Source organism: Zingiber officinale, chromosome 8B (assembly GCF_018446385.1).
Source record: "Zingiber officinale cultivar Zhangliang chromosome 8B, Zo_v1.1, whole genome shotgun sequence".
NCBI classification, from domain to species: domain Eukaryota; kingdom Viridiplantae; phylum Streptophyta; class Magnoliopsida; order Zingiberales; family Zingiberaceae; genus Zingiber; species Zingiber officinale.
In genome coordinates, this window is record NC_056001.1 from 39,949,805 (window position 1) to 39,971,107 (window position 21,303).

The 21,303-nt window shown below is 36.0% G+C and overlaps 4 protein-coding genes across 4 annotated transcripts; 3 read left to right on the top strand and 1 right to left on the bottom strand.

Moving 5' to 3' along the window:
• The first annotated feature begins 960 nt into the window (after positions 1–960).
• Positions 961–7,784, top strand: LOC122017005 (renalase-like). The gene is made up of 10 exons (XM_042574457.1): positions 961–1,451; positions 4,276–4,545; positions 4,924–5,050; positions 5,562–5,623; positions 5,723–5,953; positions 6,141–6,262; positions 6,344–6,482; positions 6,716–6,809; positions 7,483–7,577; positions 7,687–7,784. The coding sequence occupies exons 1-10, from the start codon at positions 1,041–1,043 to the stop codon at positions 7,711–7,713; spliced, it is 1,578 nt and encodes a 525-aa protein (XP_042430391.1). The 5' UTR covers positions 961–1,040; the 3' UTR covers positions 7,714–7,784.
• LOC122013709 lies at positions 7,768–9,544 on the bottom strand. Its single transcript, XM_042569943.1, has 2 exons — positions 8,990–9,544; positions 7,768–8,106 (listed from the first exon to the last, which is right to left on the bottom strand). Exons 1-2 carry the CDS (start codon positions 9,542–9,544, stop codon positions 7,768–7,770), a joined length of 894 nt encoding a protein of 297 aa, XP_042425877.1.
• Positions 9,545–9,836: 292 nt separating this feature from the next.
• On the top strand, positions 9,837–14,597 carry LOC122017007 (costars family protein-like). The gene is made up of 2 exons (XM_042574459.1): positions 9,837–10,072; positions 14,258–14,597. Exons 1-2 carry the CDS (start codon positions 9,986–9,988, stop codon positions 14,435–14,437), a joined length of 267 nt encoding a protein of 88 aa, XP_042430393.1. The 5' UTR covers positions 9,837–9,985; the 3' UTR covers positions 14,438–14,597.
• A 112-nt stretch (positions 14,598–14,709) lies between these two features.
• Positions 14,710–19,517, top strand: LOC122017006 (vesicle-associated membrane protein 721-like). Its single transcript, XM_042574458.1, has 5 exons — positions 14,710–15,044; positions 18,559–18,700; positions 18,784–18,904; positions 19,003–19,065; positions 19,191–19,517. Exons 1-5 carry the CDS (start codon positions 14,855–14,857, stop codon positions 19,335–19,337), a joined length of 663 nt encoding a protein of 220 aa, XP_042430392.1. The 5' UTR covers positions 14,710–14,854; the 3' UTR covers positions 19,338–19,517.
• The last annotated feature ends 1,786 nt before the right edge of the window (positions 19,518–21,303 follow it).

Below are 21,303 nucleotides of genomic sequence, written 5' to 3' on the forward strand. Positions count from 1 at the left end.
ATCTTGATTCTATTCCCATCAACCAAAAATAAAATTTGGGAATAAATCAATTCCTTCATTCCCAGACCTCTAAACCAAACGTCATCTTTTGTTTTGTTTGGAATATTTGTTTTAAAAAAATATTTAATAGTTAATAAAAATATAAATGTTTTTTAAATTTTTTATAAAAAAAGTGAAAAAATGATATTTTTCAATACATAATTTGGCTATTTTAATTTTTTTTTTTTTTTATCCGTCGATGTTTTTTCGGTAAATTAGAGAAAAATCTCCAATCATAATATTAACTTTGCATGCAATCCCCATGTCCAAAAAACTTTGTTTCCACTCCCTGCATGCAAAGTGTTACTAGTTTAAACTCCCTCATGCAAATATTGATACCTAAATTGCCCCTCAAATTTTTTAGGTACAAAAATTCCAAAATTGAGAACAAAAAGTCCAAAAATGAGTATAATTCTTCTTAAAGTCAGTACTTTATATTAAAAATCGAGTATATTTTATATCAAAATTGCCCGTCTTATTTTTTAGGTATAAAAAGTCTAAAAATAAGTATAATTCATGTTAAATTCAGTACTTTACACTATAATCTAGTACTCTATACTAGGATCGAGTATATTTTCTATCGAAATTAACCCTCATATTTTTTGGTACAAATAGTCTAAAAATAAATATAATTCTTATTAAATTCAGTACATTAAATTAAAATCGAGTATATTTTGAGGTGAAAAAATAATCGTACTCAATTTGATAGAAAATATACTAGATTCTAAGTTAATATACTCAATTTAAGAAGATTTATACTGATTTTTAGACTTTTTGTACCTAAAAATATCATGGGCAATTAGGTAAAGATGTTTGACTGAGGAGTGAAAATAAAGATTTTCATGGATGGGAACTGCATGTAAAGATTTGTTTGCCAATAGGGATGCAAAATTACCCATGTTTTTTTTCCCATCATATCGTTCTCGACGGTAGCTTTCGAAGTTCGGTTCCACCGATTTCTCACTCCTCAATCCAATCTTCTTCCTTCCAAAGGCTTGCGAATGTACTCAGCTGGTTTCTTGAGCTCCTCTCTGGTTTTCCAACCGATTAGACCTTTCAAACCCTTCCTCCTACGATGCCCTACCCTAGCGCGGCCAAGCATACCGCTCTGCTTGGCGGAACCGGAACCGCCAAGGAGGAGCAGCGGAAGTGGCAGTGGCAGTGGCAGAGGGAGAGCGAATCCCCCTATGGACAGAGGCGCAGGGGCACCTGGGGGGAGAGGTGCGAGAAGGCACTCGTATCGGACCTCGAGGAGGTCCTCCATCAAGAAGAGCCTCGCGCAGGAGCAAGTCGTGTTCACGACGCCCGTGGCGGAGGATCCCGTTGTGGCCATCATCGGCGGCGGGGTCTCGGGGCTCGTCTGCGCCTTGACGCTTGAGGAGAGAGGGATTAGATCGACGGTCTTCGATACGGTTTGCTACTATCCATCGTCGATGCCACTAGTGCTGCTTTCCTCTCATTGGGAGGAAGGTGATTCTTTGCTTGCTCTTGTATGCAGATAAATGATTTGCTTGAATGAGTAACCACAATAATATAGTGGCAAATGGAGATATTTTGGGCTCGGTCTCTCTTATTGATTTAGTTTACAATCTACTAACAATTGCTTTCATGCATGTAAGTGAAATCTAGAATATAAGGATTTAGAACATCCCTTATGCTGGTGTTAGCCATAAATGGTTTCTTCTTTTAAGAAAAAAACATGTGATTCTACCTGAAGTTGCATGTTTTCCTTAATATTGATAACCTTATTTAAACCTGTAATGCCATCTCTTCATACAGAAATGATTACATTTGTATTAACCTGAAAAGGTTTACTTTTAGCCCACATTTAACTTTTTTTTTTTTTCTTTCTAAATGTGCTAGAATGCCAAAAGAGAGCATTGATGCATGACTTTCAAGAACTATTGTTGATTTGACAATTAACTACTAGAATAGAGTTGTAGTAATTATTTCAGATGCACCAATTTGTGACTGCTGAATAAATATCAAATATTTTCCACGTGAGTTCTTGAAATCTGTAGTCGTGTGGATCCCATACCATTTGAACCTGTCTTTGATTTTCGTTGGGAAGAATAGTTTGCTCAAGCATGACGATATGTGAAGGACGATATGTGAAGGTGTGTACTAATTGTTTTGCATTGTTTCACACCATCTTCTCAGACAAATTTGATTCTAAACGAATGTGGATACTTTTCTTATGCTTAATCTTTGTGTACTTAAACTTTAAGTTAAAATTTTCAAACCCAGGTACAAGGCTGAAAATTTGTCTTCTTCTCTAAGCATCAATTGGACATTTAATGATCTGGCCTTATTTTCAAAACAATTATCTCTGAGTGATTGAAACATTGACAGATTAAAATTGAAAGTTGCAGCTTTATGAAGTATTCATTTAGCACAATTCTATTTGCTAATAGGATTTAGCTAATCATGATGGTGACTTTGTGAACCATTCTCATTATACTTTCTAAAGCATATATACAAAATTTGATAGTCATGTTTTGACCCAGATGTGTCTGGAATGCCCCTAATAACCAATGATTGAAAAATGTTTTTTCTTGTGTAGTTTTGTAAAAACTTGACGAGTTGATCTGCCTATACATATACATTTGCTTTTACTCTAAATATTGCTTTGACATGAACAGATAGTGGATTTGTTTTTGTCTTTTTAAGAACTTTTTCATGGCTTAACAGAAAATTTAGTAAGCAAAATTTTTGTTTTACACGTTTCAGAATTTGGTTAGTTAGTTTGGTTACGATAAATTGAATAAAATTTTGCATTTCTTTTTGTACTATCGATGTGACATGGGCATTAAAGATGTATACGAATCAATTTTCTTTTTATGAGGGCTAAAAATTTTGTTATCCTGATTCTGTATTGTAGGTGGATCTCTAAAGATATGAAAGATTTTCCGTTATGCCATATATGACTTATTGGATACAGCTTTCCACAAGATTCTGTATGTTACTTTAAATTGAGTATGGAATCATGGTTACTCACTTTAAATTGAGTATCCATTTCTCTCCTGTTCTTGCTAGAACTAGAAACCCTATATTTGGTCAAGTTGTTAGTTTTCTAAACTAGTGTATATGTAAAAAAGTACTTTGAATCATGGAATGACATGTCGTTCTGTGCTGCTTGGCACGGATGGTTTTTACCGTTCCGCTGGGCTGGTGAAATCGGCACCAGAGGCGTCCTTATCTTGACATGTCGCAGGTGGTGCCGGAGAAGTCACAGGATTACTCTGGCTGTGCCGGAAGCATCGGGACGCCTCCAGCGGCGCCAAATGCATCGTGGGACGCCTCGCGGTGTTTTTTTTTCTGAGAAAATTAAATTTTCTATTTAATTAATTTAGACAATTCCTAAGGTATGTGTGATATTTCGAACAGACTTTTATAAACCCTAATTAAATTATTTTAATAAAATATCTAAAAAATATATTTACAATTAAAATAAATTTAATAAATTTTATTAATTACTATTTTGAAAATTTAATAATTCTGATTTATATTCTAATATTTTTTTATTATTTTATATTACTTTAAATTTCATTTAAATTTTTTAATTTTTTTTTTAAAAATAAAAAAGAAAATTTTTAAAAAAATTCTAAAGTTTTTTAAAAAAAACCTAATAAATTAGATTTATATTCTGATATTTTTTATATATTTTATTATTTAAAATATATATTATTTAATTAATAATTAATTAAATGAATAAATAGTTAATTTATATAATTATTATATATCTTTGTATTAATTTATATACATATTATTATAAATAGATCAATTTTAATTTTAGTTATTGATAAATCAATTTTATTTAAAAAACTATATTTAATTATTTTTTTAACAATATTAAATTATTCAATAATTGAGAACTTATACAAAATCAATATACAATTTATTTTTATATACACTATAAACATATTTGTCTTATAATTATTATATATAAATAAAAAAAATACCGAAACCGTATCGACACAGCACGGTACGATACCGAAACTGTATCGTTTCGGTCTAAGATCGAAACCTTGACACGGGTCGAAATTTTAAACCTTGCTTTAGATAATTGCTATTTGACTCAAACTTGTTCTAAAAAATAATGCATTTTAAATTATTTGTTGACATAAACAAAGGATATGCATTTAAACAATAATCTCCTAGGATCGTCTTTGTTCCCAGTGGCAATCCACATACCTTGAAATGACTATCCTATGTTTATGTCTATGTTCTTTGTAGGGGGTGCATGGGTTAGGTGGAAGGATGGCAACAAGGATTATCAGTCCCAAGCCATTGGTTTTTGATCATGCAGCTCAATTCTTTACTGTAAGTGATTCTAGATTCCGGAAACTAGTTGATGGTTGGTTGGAGAAAGGTTTGATTCAGGAATGGAAAGGACTGTTAGTAGAACTTGAAGCTGGTGGACATTGTGTTCCTGTACCCTATACAACTAAAAGATATGTAGGAACTAATGGAATGCGTCCACTGATGGATTCAATCATATGTCAGGTTAGAGTTAGATTCTTTCCATTTACTTTGAATTACTACTTGTTTGTAGAAACATCATTATTTATTGGTTTGGGTTAGAAATATTGCTCTTTTTTTTTACACTGATTTTTTTTAGAAAAAGGAAATTAAAAGTCGTATGTTTTTGTTTTCCTCATATGAAGAATCTGCAGTGCCAGTGCTGTTAGTTCAATACCAGTAGTCTTCTTAGGGAACCTTGTATTAAGTGTTTAAGGAGCATATGCTATATAATTTTATACACAGCAATACAGTACTACTATGTGTAGCCAACATAAGTTTATCATTTATTTTTCTTTGGCTAGGTTGGTATACCTTCGAGCTCTTTGCTCTTGCTAAGTAGCATTTCAACTCCAACTGCAGAGTAAATTGGTCAATATTGTGAGGCCTTGTTGGGTAAGCAAGCTAGAGCCATTTAATGGAACGTGGCGATTGACTGAGAGAGATGAATACCATGGCCAGTTTGATGCAATTGTAATTGCACATAATGGTAATTATATTCCTTATCTTGATGAACATGTTTTATGTATGGGCACCCTTGTTCAGACAATTTGATGATTCTTATAGCAGTTTCTCCTACCTATTTCTTCCTTGATGAAGAATTTGATTACTTCCTAAAAGAACTGAATTGTCATGGTACACATCCATTTGCATGTTCACTATCTTCCTTCCAAAAGCTGAGATCAACTAGAGGCTTGGAAAGAATGCTCCAAGAATACACAGACGTTTGTGCCATAAGTTTAGTCTTGTTCAAACATTAATTCAATTAGCAAATGATCATTTATATACTTTCTTAATGATTAGCGTCCTATCTATTTCTTCTGTATCCCTGATTGTTCCAAGACTTATATGTTTTTTGTAAGCTTCCATGCTCTAACAACCAACACTACTCGTGATTCTCTGGAAAAAGAAGCTGATCTCTCTCTTTCTCTCTCTCTCCCTGTAAGTTTTCTGTCTTTGATCTTTTTTTTAAAATTATCTTCAATGTCCTTCTGCAACAGGAAAATGTGCAAATCGTTTGCTTTCATCATCAGGCTTACCTTTGCTTACTAAACAGATGAAGGTTTCTGCTGAACTTCTTAGAACATGTGTTCTGAAGTTGTCACAATGATAATTTATTTTTGAAATTGCTGTTCCCTTGTGCCTATTTTGATGTTTGCAGACTCTAGAACTAAGTTCCATTTGGGCTCTTCTTGCTGCATTTGATGATCCTCTTCCAATCCCAACAATTGGGGCTTTTGGATCTTTTGATGGAGCTTTTGTAAAAGGTGTTAATTCCCTTTCATGGATGGGCAACAACACCAGCAAGCTCTTCCCACTAGAAAGTGGCAAGCCTCATTGTTGGACCTTTTTCAGCACTGCTGCCTATGGGAAGCAAAATAAAGTTCCACAGGTTGTTTAGTTATGGATAATGATCCTTCTTTTTCCCTTTATGTAATCAGTCTTTCATGCTATTGTATCTTGCAAAATTCCTGATAGGCCTATTGCTTTATGTAATCAATATGGCATACTCTTTATTTTTTCACAGTTCATCGTGTTGCTAGTTTACTCAATGTAAGCTTATCTGAATATACATGCAGGAAAACATACCTAATGCAACAGCAGAGAGAGTGGCAAATGAGATGCTTGAAGGTGTAGAATCAGCCCTTGGATTATCTAAAGGATCACTCGAGAAGCCCTTTTACACTAGAGTTCAATTATGGTTTGCATTATCTTTACCAGTGTTGCTCCAATTTTACGAAATAAATGGATGGTGACTATATATTTGCTTTCAATCTAATAGGGGTGCAGCCCTTCCAACAAATACTCCTGCAGTTGCTTGTATCTTCGACCCTAGAGGGCGTGCAGGAATTTGTGGTGACTGGCTACTCGGTTCAAGTGTGGAAGCTGCAGCCTTAAGTGGAATGGCTCTTGCTCATCATGTCAGTATGATCTCTATTCATTGTTTGTTAATTCAATATTGCTTATGATAATTTTGGTTGGAGTGGTAGGTCGTTCTTATATAATGTTCATGAGCCCAGTACAACTTTGTTGAATAGTTAAATAATCTAGACTTGCAAAGATATATAAATTTCAGCTGTACGTCAACTATAGAAATGACAGTATGCTATTGTTGGCATATAATGTCACATTAACGAACTATATAATCTCGCAGATGGCTGATTATTTCAAAACTGGAGGAACACGGTCGGATGAATTTGCTATCGGATTGAACAGTACATTTCAGGCAATTGCGGGACATGATATCGGTCAGTTTCCTGGTCTTGAATCTGAAAAACAAGTTAAACCACAGGCATGTACAGCCTTGTAGAGTTCCAATAGACAACCATTCGTAACAAGAAGCTCCAGAACATGATTTCTAATCCCACTGAAATTTTCTTAGGAAATGTTTGTCCTTGTTATGTTTGAATTGTTTGATTTCTAGGCTACATTTCAGAGACTACATTGTTTGATTTTGCTTAGGGTTAGTTTTGGTTTCTTTTCTTTTTTTTTTTTATAAAAAATTAAGATGTTTGTTATTGAATCTACCACAACTTTTTATTTGGGCATCCAATTTGTTACTACTTAAGTGCTCTACAGTGGTTAAATGCTGCATTTCAGCTCTGACAATGAAACGAAATCATTTCAAACACGCAACAGGAATGGACCATAAATAACGCACCTAAGAAACAAAGGAAATAGTCTAGTAAAAAAACAAAAAACTAGAGGAAAAAAAATCTCTATTTACTACAAACAAGAGAATTAATAATAGAATGAAACCTACAAAATTGAAGTTATCATTGTCAATGGCTCATCCAGTACCTGTGCAGTCCTTACTGCTTGAGCGCAGTCATTACTTGAGAACCATTAGGAAAACAGATGTACAAAAAGATCCATAACAACTCAAGAAGAGGTGAAAACTGTGTTCATTGTGTTTTGCAGATGACTTAAAATGGCAGATCCAGGAAAACGATGCTCATTATCAGCTGTATCCAAATCCTTCCTTTTCAAGGTCGAACTTCTTTGCCGCTGAAAAGGTATAGCAGAATATATTTCTATCAAAAAGAATTTTTGTTGCTGAAACAGTTAAAAGGGAACGTTGAATCAGTATCAATATGCAGTAAATCTCTGACCAAAATGATTTAGGTGAAAGAGATTCAAAATGCAATCTAGAACTGAAAGATAATTCAGTGAAACCCCTAAAAAATTCAGAAACTCCAACTGGATCTACATCATTATCCGGGTGAAAAAGTTAAGAGCACCATTGAAAAACTCACCTCTTGAATGGGCTTCAACAATCACAAGACGCATTGTCGCATTGTTTGGTGGCAACTGCAGAAGAAGAGGGATCAGTTGATGGTTCAGTGGATTCCTGGCGCAAACAACTATATCAGCAAGGTGAGTTTTCTCTTTCAGTTTCTCAGTCAACTCTGGTACGCTCGTCCCATTAAAAGTGAAGGCAGGCCATTCCACACTGTCGTCCACATTTCCCTCGTCATCCGCGACGGCATAAAAGATGCTCCGGTCTTCAACCTTGTGCAGATAGCCAGAAGGTGAAGGAGATGACTGTACGAGCGAAGAAAAATCATTTCATGCGTTGAGAGATTCAAATGCGAACAAATGATTTTCAACTATGGTGCAATGCCACTGTACAAAGCTCCCAGCCCCGCACAAACTAGAACAGTTAATATGAAAGAACAGTTGAGCAAATTTGTTGGAACCAAAACTGAAAAAAACATGAACAAAATACTTGGATTCTAAATATATAAAACTAAATGCCGGATAGTTAATTGTTAGATCAAGCATAGCCTTTTAATAGTTCAAGAAATCTAGCATAAATTTTAAATTTTAATAAATCTGTGCATATTTTTGTTTTTTGTTTTTTTTAATTTTATAACAAATTTAGCATATACTTTCAATTTAACATTAAAATAAAGCATTTATCCCACATATCAGAACATGCAAAGTCTATGATTTCAAAGATTAAGCTCATCAATTAAACATAATTCTGAAGTAAGTAGAAATCTCATTTTTGATCAGTAAAAAAGATAAGAACATAACATGAATACTCTGTATTCAAATCGGCATCCAAATAAATGCCATCTTTTTCCAGTCTTTTGCTTAATCTGTATGTTCATTTAGCCGAAGTGAAAGATTATGATAATTCACATAAATGGGAAAGAGAAATTGAAAAGGAAAATGCTTTTGGTCATGGAAATAACACCATTATTCAAATGACATAGCGGAGATCATTTTAGCGAAGCTAGATCACAAATCGTGCTGATTGCGGAAGAATCCAACAATTTGATAGAAGGAAAAGTAAAAGAAAAAAGAGGGCGCTCCACATCGATCGATATTCAAAATCGAAATCGAAATTTATCTCATTTCGAACAACGGATTCGGAAATATCATGACAATCGCAATAAAAAGTAGTGCTTCACAAACCTACCTCGGCGTCGGACGATGTCGGGGACGCGGTTTCCGTCGGAAGGGGCTCAGCGATCTCTAGGCTCCACAGAATCCAGTCATGGTGAAGATGGGGGACGTCGTGAGTGACAGAGTTGCGCCAGGGCCGGGGGCCGCGATTGCCTCGGAGGTAGCTACCGTAGCGGTTCTTGAGCTTGATCTGGGCGCCGTCGCGGGAGGGTTCCCACTCGAGGGAGGAGTCCAGGTGGGGTGGAAGTGTTAGGCGGACCTTCTTTCCGTTGACGCCAAAGAGATGGGACTCGTCGGTGGCGGTGAGGTAGCGGCCGCACAGGGAGCTTCGTAGGCGGATGCCGTGAGGGGCGTCGTCGACAAGCTCGACCGCCCACAGGGAGGAGAGGCCAGAGCTATCGCGTTTCTGGGAGACGTGCTCCCCATCATCCTCTGCCGCAAGGTACTTCTCCTGGTAGCTCCGAAGCCGCACCGTCTTCGCCCGGGCGAACGAGTCCATGGGGAATCGCATCCAAGCGGAAGAATGTGAGGAGGCAATGCCGATCGCAAACAGCTCAACTCCGACCATGGCGATCGATCGGACGATCCATTCTCGATGGAGAAGGGATGGTACAAGCGTTCGATCGGACGATCCATCGTCGAGGTAGGGAAGGAAAAGGGAACGGAACAAGTGTTCGTTCGGAATGCAGCCAATCGAGTGAACCGAAATTTGGGAAAGTTATATTTTACCCCATATATTAACTAATGACCCCTATTAGTTTACTACGCTGCACTTATTAGAATTGTTAGAGGCTTTTCTGCTAATAATGCAGGGGGTAAAATGAAAATAACATTTCCAATTGACCAATAGAAATGCAGCATTTTTGGCATTGTATCTGATCAATAGAAAGAGAGAATTTCCTACTCGGTGTCTGACCAAGATTGTAGATCCGAAAGCCAGATCCCTGGCGGTCGATGATAAGAGTAGAAGGGTGAGTCCCTAGCCGAGGTTTCAGAAGAAGGGGAGGGAATGGCGTTGAATGTGGAGGAAGAAGTGGTGCGGCTCAAGGAAGAGATACAACGACTTGGTCAGCCACAGGACGATGGCTCCTACAAGGTAATTTTTTTTTTTTTTTTTTTTCCTCTCGTCGAATTTCGATTCTGATTAGTTGGAATTAATTTGTCGTTGGGCGTCTTCCTTGCCGATTGTCTGTGTCTCTAAAATCTCATGGATCTGGGATTTGCTTCCGTGCTTGTTAATTGGGCGAAAAGACGAGCAATTTCCATGTAGATTCATTGGACTTTTCTGCACCGTAGCTATTATGAAGATATGATTTTTGATATCAAGTTTTTTTTTTTTTTTTTTTTTGCATTCAATGCTAGATAAATTTTGGGGGGTTTCTGCCTTTCTGGGCTACACTCGGTGATATGGAAGTTGAATAGTTGGGATTGATGATACGGAATAAACACGTTTGTCATTGGTGCTGGCCAAGAGGAATACTCGGTCTGTCTAGTAGGGAAGAGAAGTAAAACTTAAGAGAAGCCTGGAATATCAGGGTCATTGTTATCATCACCGATCTGGTATGCTGTGTCATTGTTCAAATCTTCTGTTTGTGAATTGCAGAAAAAGTTTTTTTTTTGTATGTTGAATGGAAGAATGAGTCTTTTTGAGGGGAAAACTGGATTGGAACGTTTTTTGGGAGAAACAAGTGTGATGATAAGATTGTTTTTGGATATTGGCGAAAGGCCTGGACAGGGACAAGATGCAAATGATTTTTGGTCTTTTTCAAAAGGGTTTGGGCTATTTAGGGTTACAAATAAATCAAATGTTTGTGAGCAAGCAGTTTTTTGTTTCTAATTTGATTGGGGTTAGAATTTCGTCAAGGTAATGTAGGTCAAATTGCTTTGATAAAGCTAGGAATGCCAAATGGCTGAGGTAAGACAAGCAATATGCTGGGTGCACCCACAAACTTTGATGGACATAGAGCGGTAAGATCAATGTGTTCTTATGCTCTAGCAAAGTGTTGATCAAAATGACGATCCAAGTAATTCATTTCAACTCAAAAAGAAATTTGTTAAACAAATCAGATTGGCCTTTATTTACAGATTCAATATAGTACCCTTATTCATCTAAAATGATCTAGTTTCAACTTTTAAACAAATTAAAAGGAAAAAATAAAAATTGTGACAATTAATGGTAATATAGGCATGTAAAATAGAAAAGGTAAAAGTAAGTGTGTGATTTTAGATAAATGAAACTAGGTGCTTCTGTTGGGAATTCCCTAACCTTAGGTTTGCTAGTAAGGAAATTTGCCTATATATTTTTGGAAAAGAATGATGGGAGAGGGTATGCATTTTTGATAATTGAAAACAGTGGATAGAGGACGGTAGGAAGAGAGCAACAACAACAAGAGCCAAATCTTATCCCACTAGGTTGGAGTCAGCTATATGGATCCTTCTACGCCATTGGGCTTTATCCCTTACTATATTATCATTTTTATTTAAATAAATTTTATCTTATTTTAGTATTATTAATCATTTTTTTTGGTTTTCCTCGTTTAATATGGACATTTGTCATAATTTCACATCACCTAACTTGAACATTTATTGTTCGTTTAAGTACATGTCTGTATTATCTTAAACGTCTCCTGAAGTTTTCCCTCAATAGATGCAACCCCGACTCTCTCTAATATTTTCATTTCTTATCCTATCTATTTTTGTGTATCTGCACATTCATCTTAACATTTCATCTCTACAAATCTCATCTTTTGTTCACGTGCTCGCGTCATAGCTCAATATTCAGCTCAATATAATATAATAGGTCTAACCGTTGTTTTGTAAAATTTTTCTTCAAGTCCTTAGAGGTACTTTATAATCACAAAGAATACATGACACTCTCATTCATTTTAACCATCCCGTTTGTATTCTATATACATCTCTCTCAATCTCTCTATCCTTTTGTAAAAATGATCTTACATATTTAAAATTTTCATAATTCGTGATCTCCTATCTTAACAATTGTCTTATTACGTCTAATATTCTAAACTTAAATTTCATATATTGTCTTTACTCTATTAAATTTAAAACTTTTTCACTTCTAGTGTTTTCCGCCAAGATAGAACGGTAGGAAGAGAGAAACAAAAAAAAAAATTTCTTGCAGAGGAAGAGTGATTATCTGTGAAGGAAAGAGGCCATGCAAGTATGCAACAATAGAGGGATAAAAAGAAAGGAATAACGCTTACACAAAGGGGTCTACGGGTCTCCTTTCAAGTCATCGAATTCAAAACAAAGCATAGATCAATCTGGACCGCTAATCGATCAATGCTTCATATGAATTTGCATTTAATTATCTTGATCCGATGGCTTGAAAGAGGGCTGTCATTGAAATTCTTTATTATTCTGTCCTCCATCTAAGTCTTGTTTCATGATTTAAACATCCCCGGAGCTATAATGTCGTGGTAGGATATTCAGGTTGTCATCCAGATATTCGTGGTTCGATCCCTAGTTATAGCATATTTGCAGGATTTTTTTCTCCAAATGGGGCGCACAATCAAAAGATGTTGGACTTCTAGACTACGCATCGTGCGTGTTTCCTGATTTACCCTAGTGGTTAATGGAAAAATTCCATAGGGTCAGATCGATCACCCTGGACTAATCAATGAGATTAACTAAATTTATAATTTTTTTCATTACTTAAATGTATAATTACCATTTTAAATTTTTATCCTCAAAATATGTGAAATTGGTTGAGTACATTAATTTGATGGTAATTAGATTTGGTGATTCCTAATAATAATTGTCATTTTCATTTTCTAATTAATACAATATTAATGATGCAGAATTGACCTGCATCTAAAGTTATTGATTCTGATTTAATTAGTGTTTTTTAAGGCCAAATTGCCCTAAATTCCTGCATGCAAACTCAACTTCCTCCTCTCACTCCCCGCATGTAAATTTTTTTTCACTTCAACTCCCTTTCAATTCCCTAATGCACACTGATTTATCTAATTACCCTCTCTGTTTTATGGTAAGTCTAAAATGAGGTATAATTCCTCTTAAATTCAACACATTTAAACTATAATTTAGTATATTTTTTATTAAATTGAGTACGACTCTTTTTCCACCTGACCAATTGATTAGGAGTCCGAATCGATTGGGTTAGGCCAATCGATTCAACCTAAGTTAATCGATTGGTACGAACTCCCAATCAATTGGTCAGGTGGGAAAAAAAAATCGTGCCCAATTGGATAGAAAATATGTTTGATTCTAGTTAAATGATACTGAATTTAGGAGGACTACACTTAATTTTGGACTTTTTGTACCTATAAAAAATAATGAGGACTTCTGTTTTCTCACGACAAATCGATAGATTGCCGATTGATTCCTAATCTATCGGAGCTACCCAATTAATAGAAAATATATTATATTCTAGTTAAATGATGCTGAATTTAGGAGAAATTATACCTCATTTGAGATTTTTTTAACTAAAAAATGAGGACAATTAGGTAAATCTGTGTGCATTAAGGAGTTGAAATAAAGAAAAATTTGCATGTAGAGTGTGAATAAAAATTTTCTGATGTAGAGACTAAGGAGTGGCTAAGGAGGAAGTTGAGTTTGCTATTAGGGATTGTAGGGTAATTTATTGATTTTTTTTTTAATTTAAGCATTATAGAATTCAATTAAAATTATTTTAAAATATTCAAAATTCCCTCTATCTATGAAGTGTATATTGTTTTAATCAATTAAGGACATTTAGACCAATATAAACGCTACAAATAAAATAGTCATCATAGCAAGAATCGATTTTTATGTCAATGATTTAAGTTATAAGTTTTTACATATTTTAAAGTGAATTTCATCAATACTTAGGATGACAACGCAATATTTAATTCATCATTTGCCACAGTTAGATTCTTAATTGGCACTTATATATGGCTATTGAGCATTGCTTTTATATATATATATATATATATAGAAACTTGATTTTGTTTTTCAGAAGGTCCCTGATCTCTTTAAGAATGAGATAGCGAAGGAAATAGAGTAACCTTGCCATAAACAGTTCTATGTAGAACATTCAGAATTGTCATAAAGAGCTTCTCTGCAATCATTCTATGGAGTTAGATGAAATATAAAGTGCGTCAAAGTCTCATTTATGTTTATAATTATGTCGACGGTTATGCCTGAAATAGTTGTGGCTACATCGAACTCCCAATGATATTTCGTATGAAGTTTTTGTTTTTGTTTTTGTTTCAATCCTTCTTTCCCTTCAATCAAAAGATTGACCTCCTCTTGAATGTTGCAGGTAAAGTTTGGGGTCCTGTTCAATGATGATAGATGTGCTAACCTATTCGAAGCGCTGGTCGGAACTCTTCGTGCTGCAAAGAAGAGAAAGGTCGTCAAATACGACGGCGAGCTTCTGCTTCAGGGTGTTCATGACAATGTGGAGATCATACTTCTGCCACCGACCGACACTGCTGCATGAGCTAGATCACCTTAACTCGAACTATGATTTTTATTTTCTCTCATTCGATGTTCGCACGCTGAGTATGAATTGTTTCCTTGTTCCAATCACAACTTCTGCACTCATCGTTTGATGTGGTTACTCAGCTATGAGAATTTGAACTTGCATGATTCTTGCTTCATTAAGTATTGCGACCTCAATAGTCAATGGGTGTCGTGGAATTTTTAAAACAAAAGGGTCCTGAGTATAAAGTTCCGAAACCGACGCAAGCATTTTTTTTTTTAATTTACCCATCAACGTTCCAGAATTTTACCACTCAGGGTATCTATCGCGTTCGTTTGGCTTCGTCTCGCTCGTTAGCCGTTTAGATCGGCCTCTGTTTCTCTGATCTCGCCGCGGCCACGGTCCAGTGTTAGGGAGGCTTCGTGCGATCAGGAGATGGGCCAGCAGTCGCTCATCTACAGCTTCGTTTCGCGGGGGACGGTGATCGTGGCCGAGTACACGGAGTTTACGGGAAACTTTAACAGCATCGCTGCCCAGTGCCTTCAGAAGCTCCCCGCCACCAGCAATAAATTCACCTACAACTGCGACGGTCACACCTTCAACTACCTCGTCGAGGATGGATACAGTGAGTGCCCTCGAATCCTTTCCTGATTGTTGACGTAAGGGTTTTCTCTGATTCGATGGAATCTCGATGCATTTTCGATATTTTTGGTGATGAGGGAGTTTGACTGAGCTTTGTTGTTTGTAGTATTCGGTGCGGTGAATTTAGGGTTTCTAGATGTCGAGGTTTCCGTCGTTGTGTTGCGTTGGTGGATCATAGTATAGTTCGAAGGTAATAAGTTGAAACTTGTCGCGGTTAGGTATTTGCGTATTTTTAAAATGAAGAATTTTAGTGAACTGATGCTTCTGATCAATTTCGATTAACTTTTGAGTGAAAAATGCTATTTTATCAAGGATGAACTAATTTTAGTGAAACTAGTGTTTGGTCCGTAAGCTGATTCTTCATCCCAAGATCTGATAACTTGACTGCCAGTTAGGACAGACCAGTATTTTGTTTTATTCATTGTAAAACATTACAATTCTTTTTGAGACCAGGGCAACAGAGCATTGAAAGATCTGGGAAAGACCTCATCTATGTTATGCTCTCATTAATGAATTAAAAATGTATGTTTAATAATTGTCTTTCAGAAACCTTTCTTAATTCTGTTATTGCTTTAGCTTTTAAGTTCTAATTTTCTTTTATGAAATGTCCTTATATTAACCTTGAAAATTCATGATATAAAGGTATTTTTGATGCTTGGATCTTTGCTCACGTTTGGAACTAATACCAGAGCTTTTTGATCAAGGAATCTTATCATATGAAAGTAGAGATTCCTTGCTTTTCCTTTCTCCAAATTTAAGTTAGTTAGACTATTATACTTCATGTAGGTTTTATATCTTGCTGTTGCCTTGCCTGTAATTATGAACCTTCTATGATGTTGATAGGATCTGAGAGATGCTTTGTCATCTTGGCTTTGGTCCTGCCATTTTATCTTTGATACTTTAGGTGATAGTCTAATTTAAAACTAAAGAAAGTTCAGATATGCTTTAGGTGAAGTATGGTTTTTCATCCTGTTGGTAACCAAGTCTCAGTGGTAATTTTTTTTTGTTTTGTGTTCACCTTTAGTGTTTCATGTTTGTGAAAACATACATTGGTTTAAACATTAATATTTTTGATATGATGCCTCTACTAGACACCTTATTTCCAAAATTCTATAATACCTAGTAATATTAATATTTGAATTTCTTGATAACTACCAAGTTTGAAATTTAGGTTTCTATACTAATTTCTGTTTCTACCTTACTGAAGGTTGGCATCGGTTAAACTATGTCAATCTTGTTTTAGCTCAGCTTCAAGTTTTTTTAATCTCATCTCACTTGGCCTATTTATCTACAAACACAATTTGAAAAGGTATATTATTACTTAATCTGATACATATATATAGCTTCATGCTTCTATTATATATTTATAAATAATTATTCTTATATCTAAGCCTAGTCGCAATGCATTTTTAATTAATCAATGTTTGGGATTCAGCCTAAATTTGATTGGGTTGGGTTTAATGGCTTGAAGTGGGTTCAAATCGATTTAAGTTGAGCTTCATTGGTGGAATCACGATTTTATTGATTATGGTTGCTTTTGTGCTTGAATTTTGGGTTTAATCTAGGAACCTAGTTTGGGTTGAATCATTTTAATTGAACTGGGTTAAATCATGTATAAATTAATTTTTTATAATTTGATCTAGGTAAAATCGGGGGAGGGAGAGGGTATTGGTATACTTGTGTGTGTGTGTGTGTGTGAGAGAGAGAGAGAGAGAGAGAGACTAATGAGGCACGATGACATCTGGAACAAGTAAAAGATTATGAGAAAAAGATTAAGAGAGAAGCGGAGGACAAAGAATGCTTGATAGCTCACTCATCCTCTTTGGCTTTGCTTTTGGGCTTCAATTGGGCTCAATATTGGATCCTAGTTTTGTTTGAATCATCTTTTAATTGAATTAGGTTTAACTGTGAACAAATTATTTTTCTATAATTTGGACGGGAAGAATGCTGTTGATCAAGGTTAAATGACGGTGAGGTACTGTTCTCCTTTTCTTCCTTCAGATCTATGTGAGGTTGAGCAATCAACTAGAGGGAGACTATTGAGGAACAATGGGTTGAACGAACCAAAGGAATATGAGTGGAAGAGCAACACATAGGGGAAAAGGAAGGTGAATGCATGGTTACCCCATTCATCCTTTTTCGCTGCCATCAAAATTTATCTTTCTCGATATGGGCCAAAACAAAGGCTTATATTATCCATTATGTGCATGTAAAATTGGCATTTGCCAATCTTGTTTTTGATTTTGCTTTCGAATGGAACAATTCTTTTTGTTTGTGTTGACTGACAGTGATAAGATTTGCAATCTAGACTAAGGCAAAAACAAGTAATGCTTGCTCATGCAGACCTGATCTTTATTTTGGTCCACAAATGGAGTGAGACTCTTAACGTGTGCCACTTACACTGAATGATATTTTCGAGTTCATCCATGATCATAACATGCAAAGGTGTGGTTTGCTTATGTTGATTGACATGGATTGAGATTTACAACTTTGTTCTTAGCATGCCTAACATGGAAAGCCTTGTTACTAGTCAATTTAAATTAAATATGACTTCCTTTAAGAAGTTTGGAATTGTTGTTAAGTTCTATTTGTATGTTGTGGCTCTTTGATCTTGTGCATTCAAGACTTCAGACTTCTGTCCTAGTTATGAAGTCATGGTATATGTTATGGGGAATGCCATCCTACATCACTTTGGAAACAATGACATGTTTTTAGCTGTGGTTTTAATCAATTTTTAGGATTAGAGTATCTGCTCATCCTTTTTAGGTTACAGTATTATGGTGTTTTATAGATCAAAATATCTAAAAAATGTTTTAATTGAAATAAACTTCAATTTTTTTTCTCTAAAACTGATATTTGAAATATCAATGTGTTTCTTTTATTGGTAAATAGATACAGTTCCATCTTGTACTAGGTTAAAAACAGTACAATCTTGGAATGTTTGAAATGCATTGCACACAGCTTTGGTTTTTGAAAGAAAAAATTTTGGATTTGAAGGGCACAAGTTATTTTAGCTCTTATAAAGAAATGGTATGATGCTCCTTAAACAGCATGGATACTTTAGGCATAGTGAAAGGATCCCCAATTTTCATTTTAATGTTTGAAACATGCACACTGTTTTGCATGAGAAATGACATTCACCTTAGCAATACCAAATGTTTTAGTAGGGTTCTTCTGCACATGGTATTTTGGAGGGCAATTTGTGGGCTTGGATAATTGAATTTTTACAAATATGAATGATAGTGTGCATTTTCTGGCATTTATTTTGAAAGTTGTGGTGACCTTTACAATTTTTTGTCGATTCTTATGATACACCATTATCTGATTGATTCTTCTACTTCATTCTGAAGTAAATTTTTGCCTGCTACAATTTACTATCACTGACTAGCAGTTTTCCTAGAGATGCCCTTGTATATCCTTGTGGACTATTTTTTGAATTTTGAGTTGATATTTTCTTGTTTAGTTCAGTGTCTAACTAGAAAATGTGAATACTGCAGCATATTGTGTAGTCGCTGTTGAATCTCTAGGTAGGCAAGTTCCCATTGCTTTTCTGGAGAGGGTGAAGGACGACTTCAGCAAAAGATATGGGGGAGGAAAAGCTACAACTGCTCCAGCAAATAGCCTCAGCCGTGAGTTTGGGTACTTAACTGGCTAACTGATTGTCATTCTCATGATATCTAAGGAGAAGGCAAGTCATACTCAAACATCTGCTAACATATCAGGGCCAAGCTTAAAGAGCACATGCAATACTGTGTGGACCACCCCGAAGAGATCAACAAGCTCTCGAAGGTGAAAGCTCAGGTTTCAGAAGTCAAAGGAGTAATGATGGAAAATATCGAGAAGGTGCTTACTTGCTTTGTCTTCTTCAATTCATGCTCAGGATTATCTTTCACATACGCTGATATTTTTGGTGCTGTTTTTGTTCGTTTTTCATGATTCAGGTTCTTGACCGTGGTGAGAAAATTGAGTTGCTTGTTGATAAAACCGAAAGCCTTCGGTCCCAGGTGAGCAAACTATAGTCTGCAAGACATCTATCCTTCCATGTCTTTTATGAATTTATGTAGTTGCACTTTATCTTTGTTGAAGTGTTAACATCCTCTGCTGGATTTTCTGCTGCTTGATACTGCAGGCGCAGGATTTTCGACAGCAAGGTACGACAATGAGGAGGAAGATGTGGCTACAAAACATGAAGATTAAACTGATGGTTCTGGGCATTGTCATCGCACTGATTCTTATCATATTTTTGTCCATTTGTCGTGGCTTCAAGTGCTTATGAGGATTGATACGGAGTGCCGCAACAATTTCTTCCCTCGTATAAGTTGTTGTCAAACATGGTGATACTACTTGGTCTCTTTGTATAGCTTAGTGCTGCAGAAACACCTGTCGATTGTGGTTTCAGATTCCTATCACGAGCAATACTTTTCTATATGTTATTTTCTTCGTTGATTTGCTATCAGCTTAGCATCTTCCAAAGAATTGGCATTATCGTGGGCGACGAACGCAGGGTTTATTTTCCAAATATGAATAGTCATATTTACTACTTTGTGTTGATACTTTTTTGTCATTGTCATATACCAAGTTATCTAATTCCACCAGTCCATAATTAGATGATCATGTACAGTAGCTTGAGGTTTTGTGTGTATGCTTAAGGTCCAAATGCTTTTTTGTTTCAATGGATTTAATATGAAGTTTTAAAGATGCTGAAATGTTCAATGCATCATGCGTTTAAATCGTCCAATAACTCATTTCCATTATATTTGTCATTAAAAAATAACTTAAACTAACATAAATACATGTTATAAGCATTCCAGGACCAAAAATAAGTTTGAAATGAGAGATGTCCTTCCCAATGAGTAGTATGTCATCTACATACAATATGAGGAAGATAACTATATCGCCTACAACCTTCTTGTAGACACAAGGTTCATCTTCGTTTTTGATGAAATCAAACTGTTTGATTGCATCATCGAATCGAAGATTCCAGCTCCGAGAAGCTTGCTTTAGTCCATAAATGGACCTATGCAACTTGCATACTCTACTAGTATGTTGTGGATCTACAAAACCCTCAGGTTGTGTCATGTACACATCCTCGAGCAAGTTTCTATTCAGAAACGCGGTTTTGACATCTATCTGCCATATCTCATAGTCATGGTAGGCTGCAATAGCAAGCATGATCCGAATGGATTTAAACATCGCTACTAGAGAAAAGGTCTCATCATAGTCAATACCATGAATCTGCTTGAAACCTTTAGCTATCAAGCGACCCTTATAAATAAGTCCATCCATGTCAGTCTTTCTCTTAAAGACCCACTTGCACCCTATGGGTTTTACCCCTTCAGGTGGATCAACCAAAGTCCAAACTTGATTGGTGTACATGGATTCCATTTCAGATCTCATGGCCTCTAGCCATTTCTTGAAATCTGGTCTCATCACAGCTTCCTGATAGGTGGTAGGCTCATCCTCTATGAGCATAACGTCATCATGGTCAGACAAGAGAAATGAATATCTCTCAGGCTGACGACGTACCCTATCAGACCTGCGAAGAGGTATGTCTACTTGAACCGGTTGTTGTTCCTCAACTCCTTGTGGAACAACATCATCCACAACACTTTGTGGTTCCAGTTCAAGTTCCATCGAGGCATCAGTGCTATTGTTCGCATCTTGAACTTCTTCAAGATCGAACGCGCTCCCACTAGTCTTTCTAGAAACAAAGTCCCTTTCTAGAAAGACGCCAGTCTTTGCCACAACTACCTTGTGTTGACTGGGAATGTAGAAGTAATATCCCTTAGTTTCCTTGGGATATCCGATGAAATAGCACTTGTCGGATTTGTGTCCTAATTTGTCTGAGACTTGACGTCGTACGTAAGCCTCACAACCCCAAATCCTCATGAAAGACACCTGGGCATCTCTCCCAGTCCATATCCTATATGATGTCTTTATCACGGCCTTGGATGGAACTCGGTTGAGAATGAAAGCTACCGTGTCTAGAGCATATCCCCATAGATATGTCGGAAGATCTCTGTGACTTATCATAGATCGTACTATATCTAATAAGGTATGATTCCTCCTTTCGGATACACCATTCCACTGTGGTGTTCCAGGAGGAGTGAGTTGAGATAAAATCTCACACTCAGCTAAGTAGTCACGAAACTCATGGCTTAAGTATTCACCACCTCGATCTGATCAAAGTACCTTAATACTCTTGCCAAGCTGGTTCTGTACTTCATTCTTAAATTCTTTGA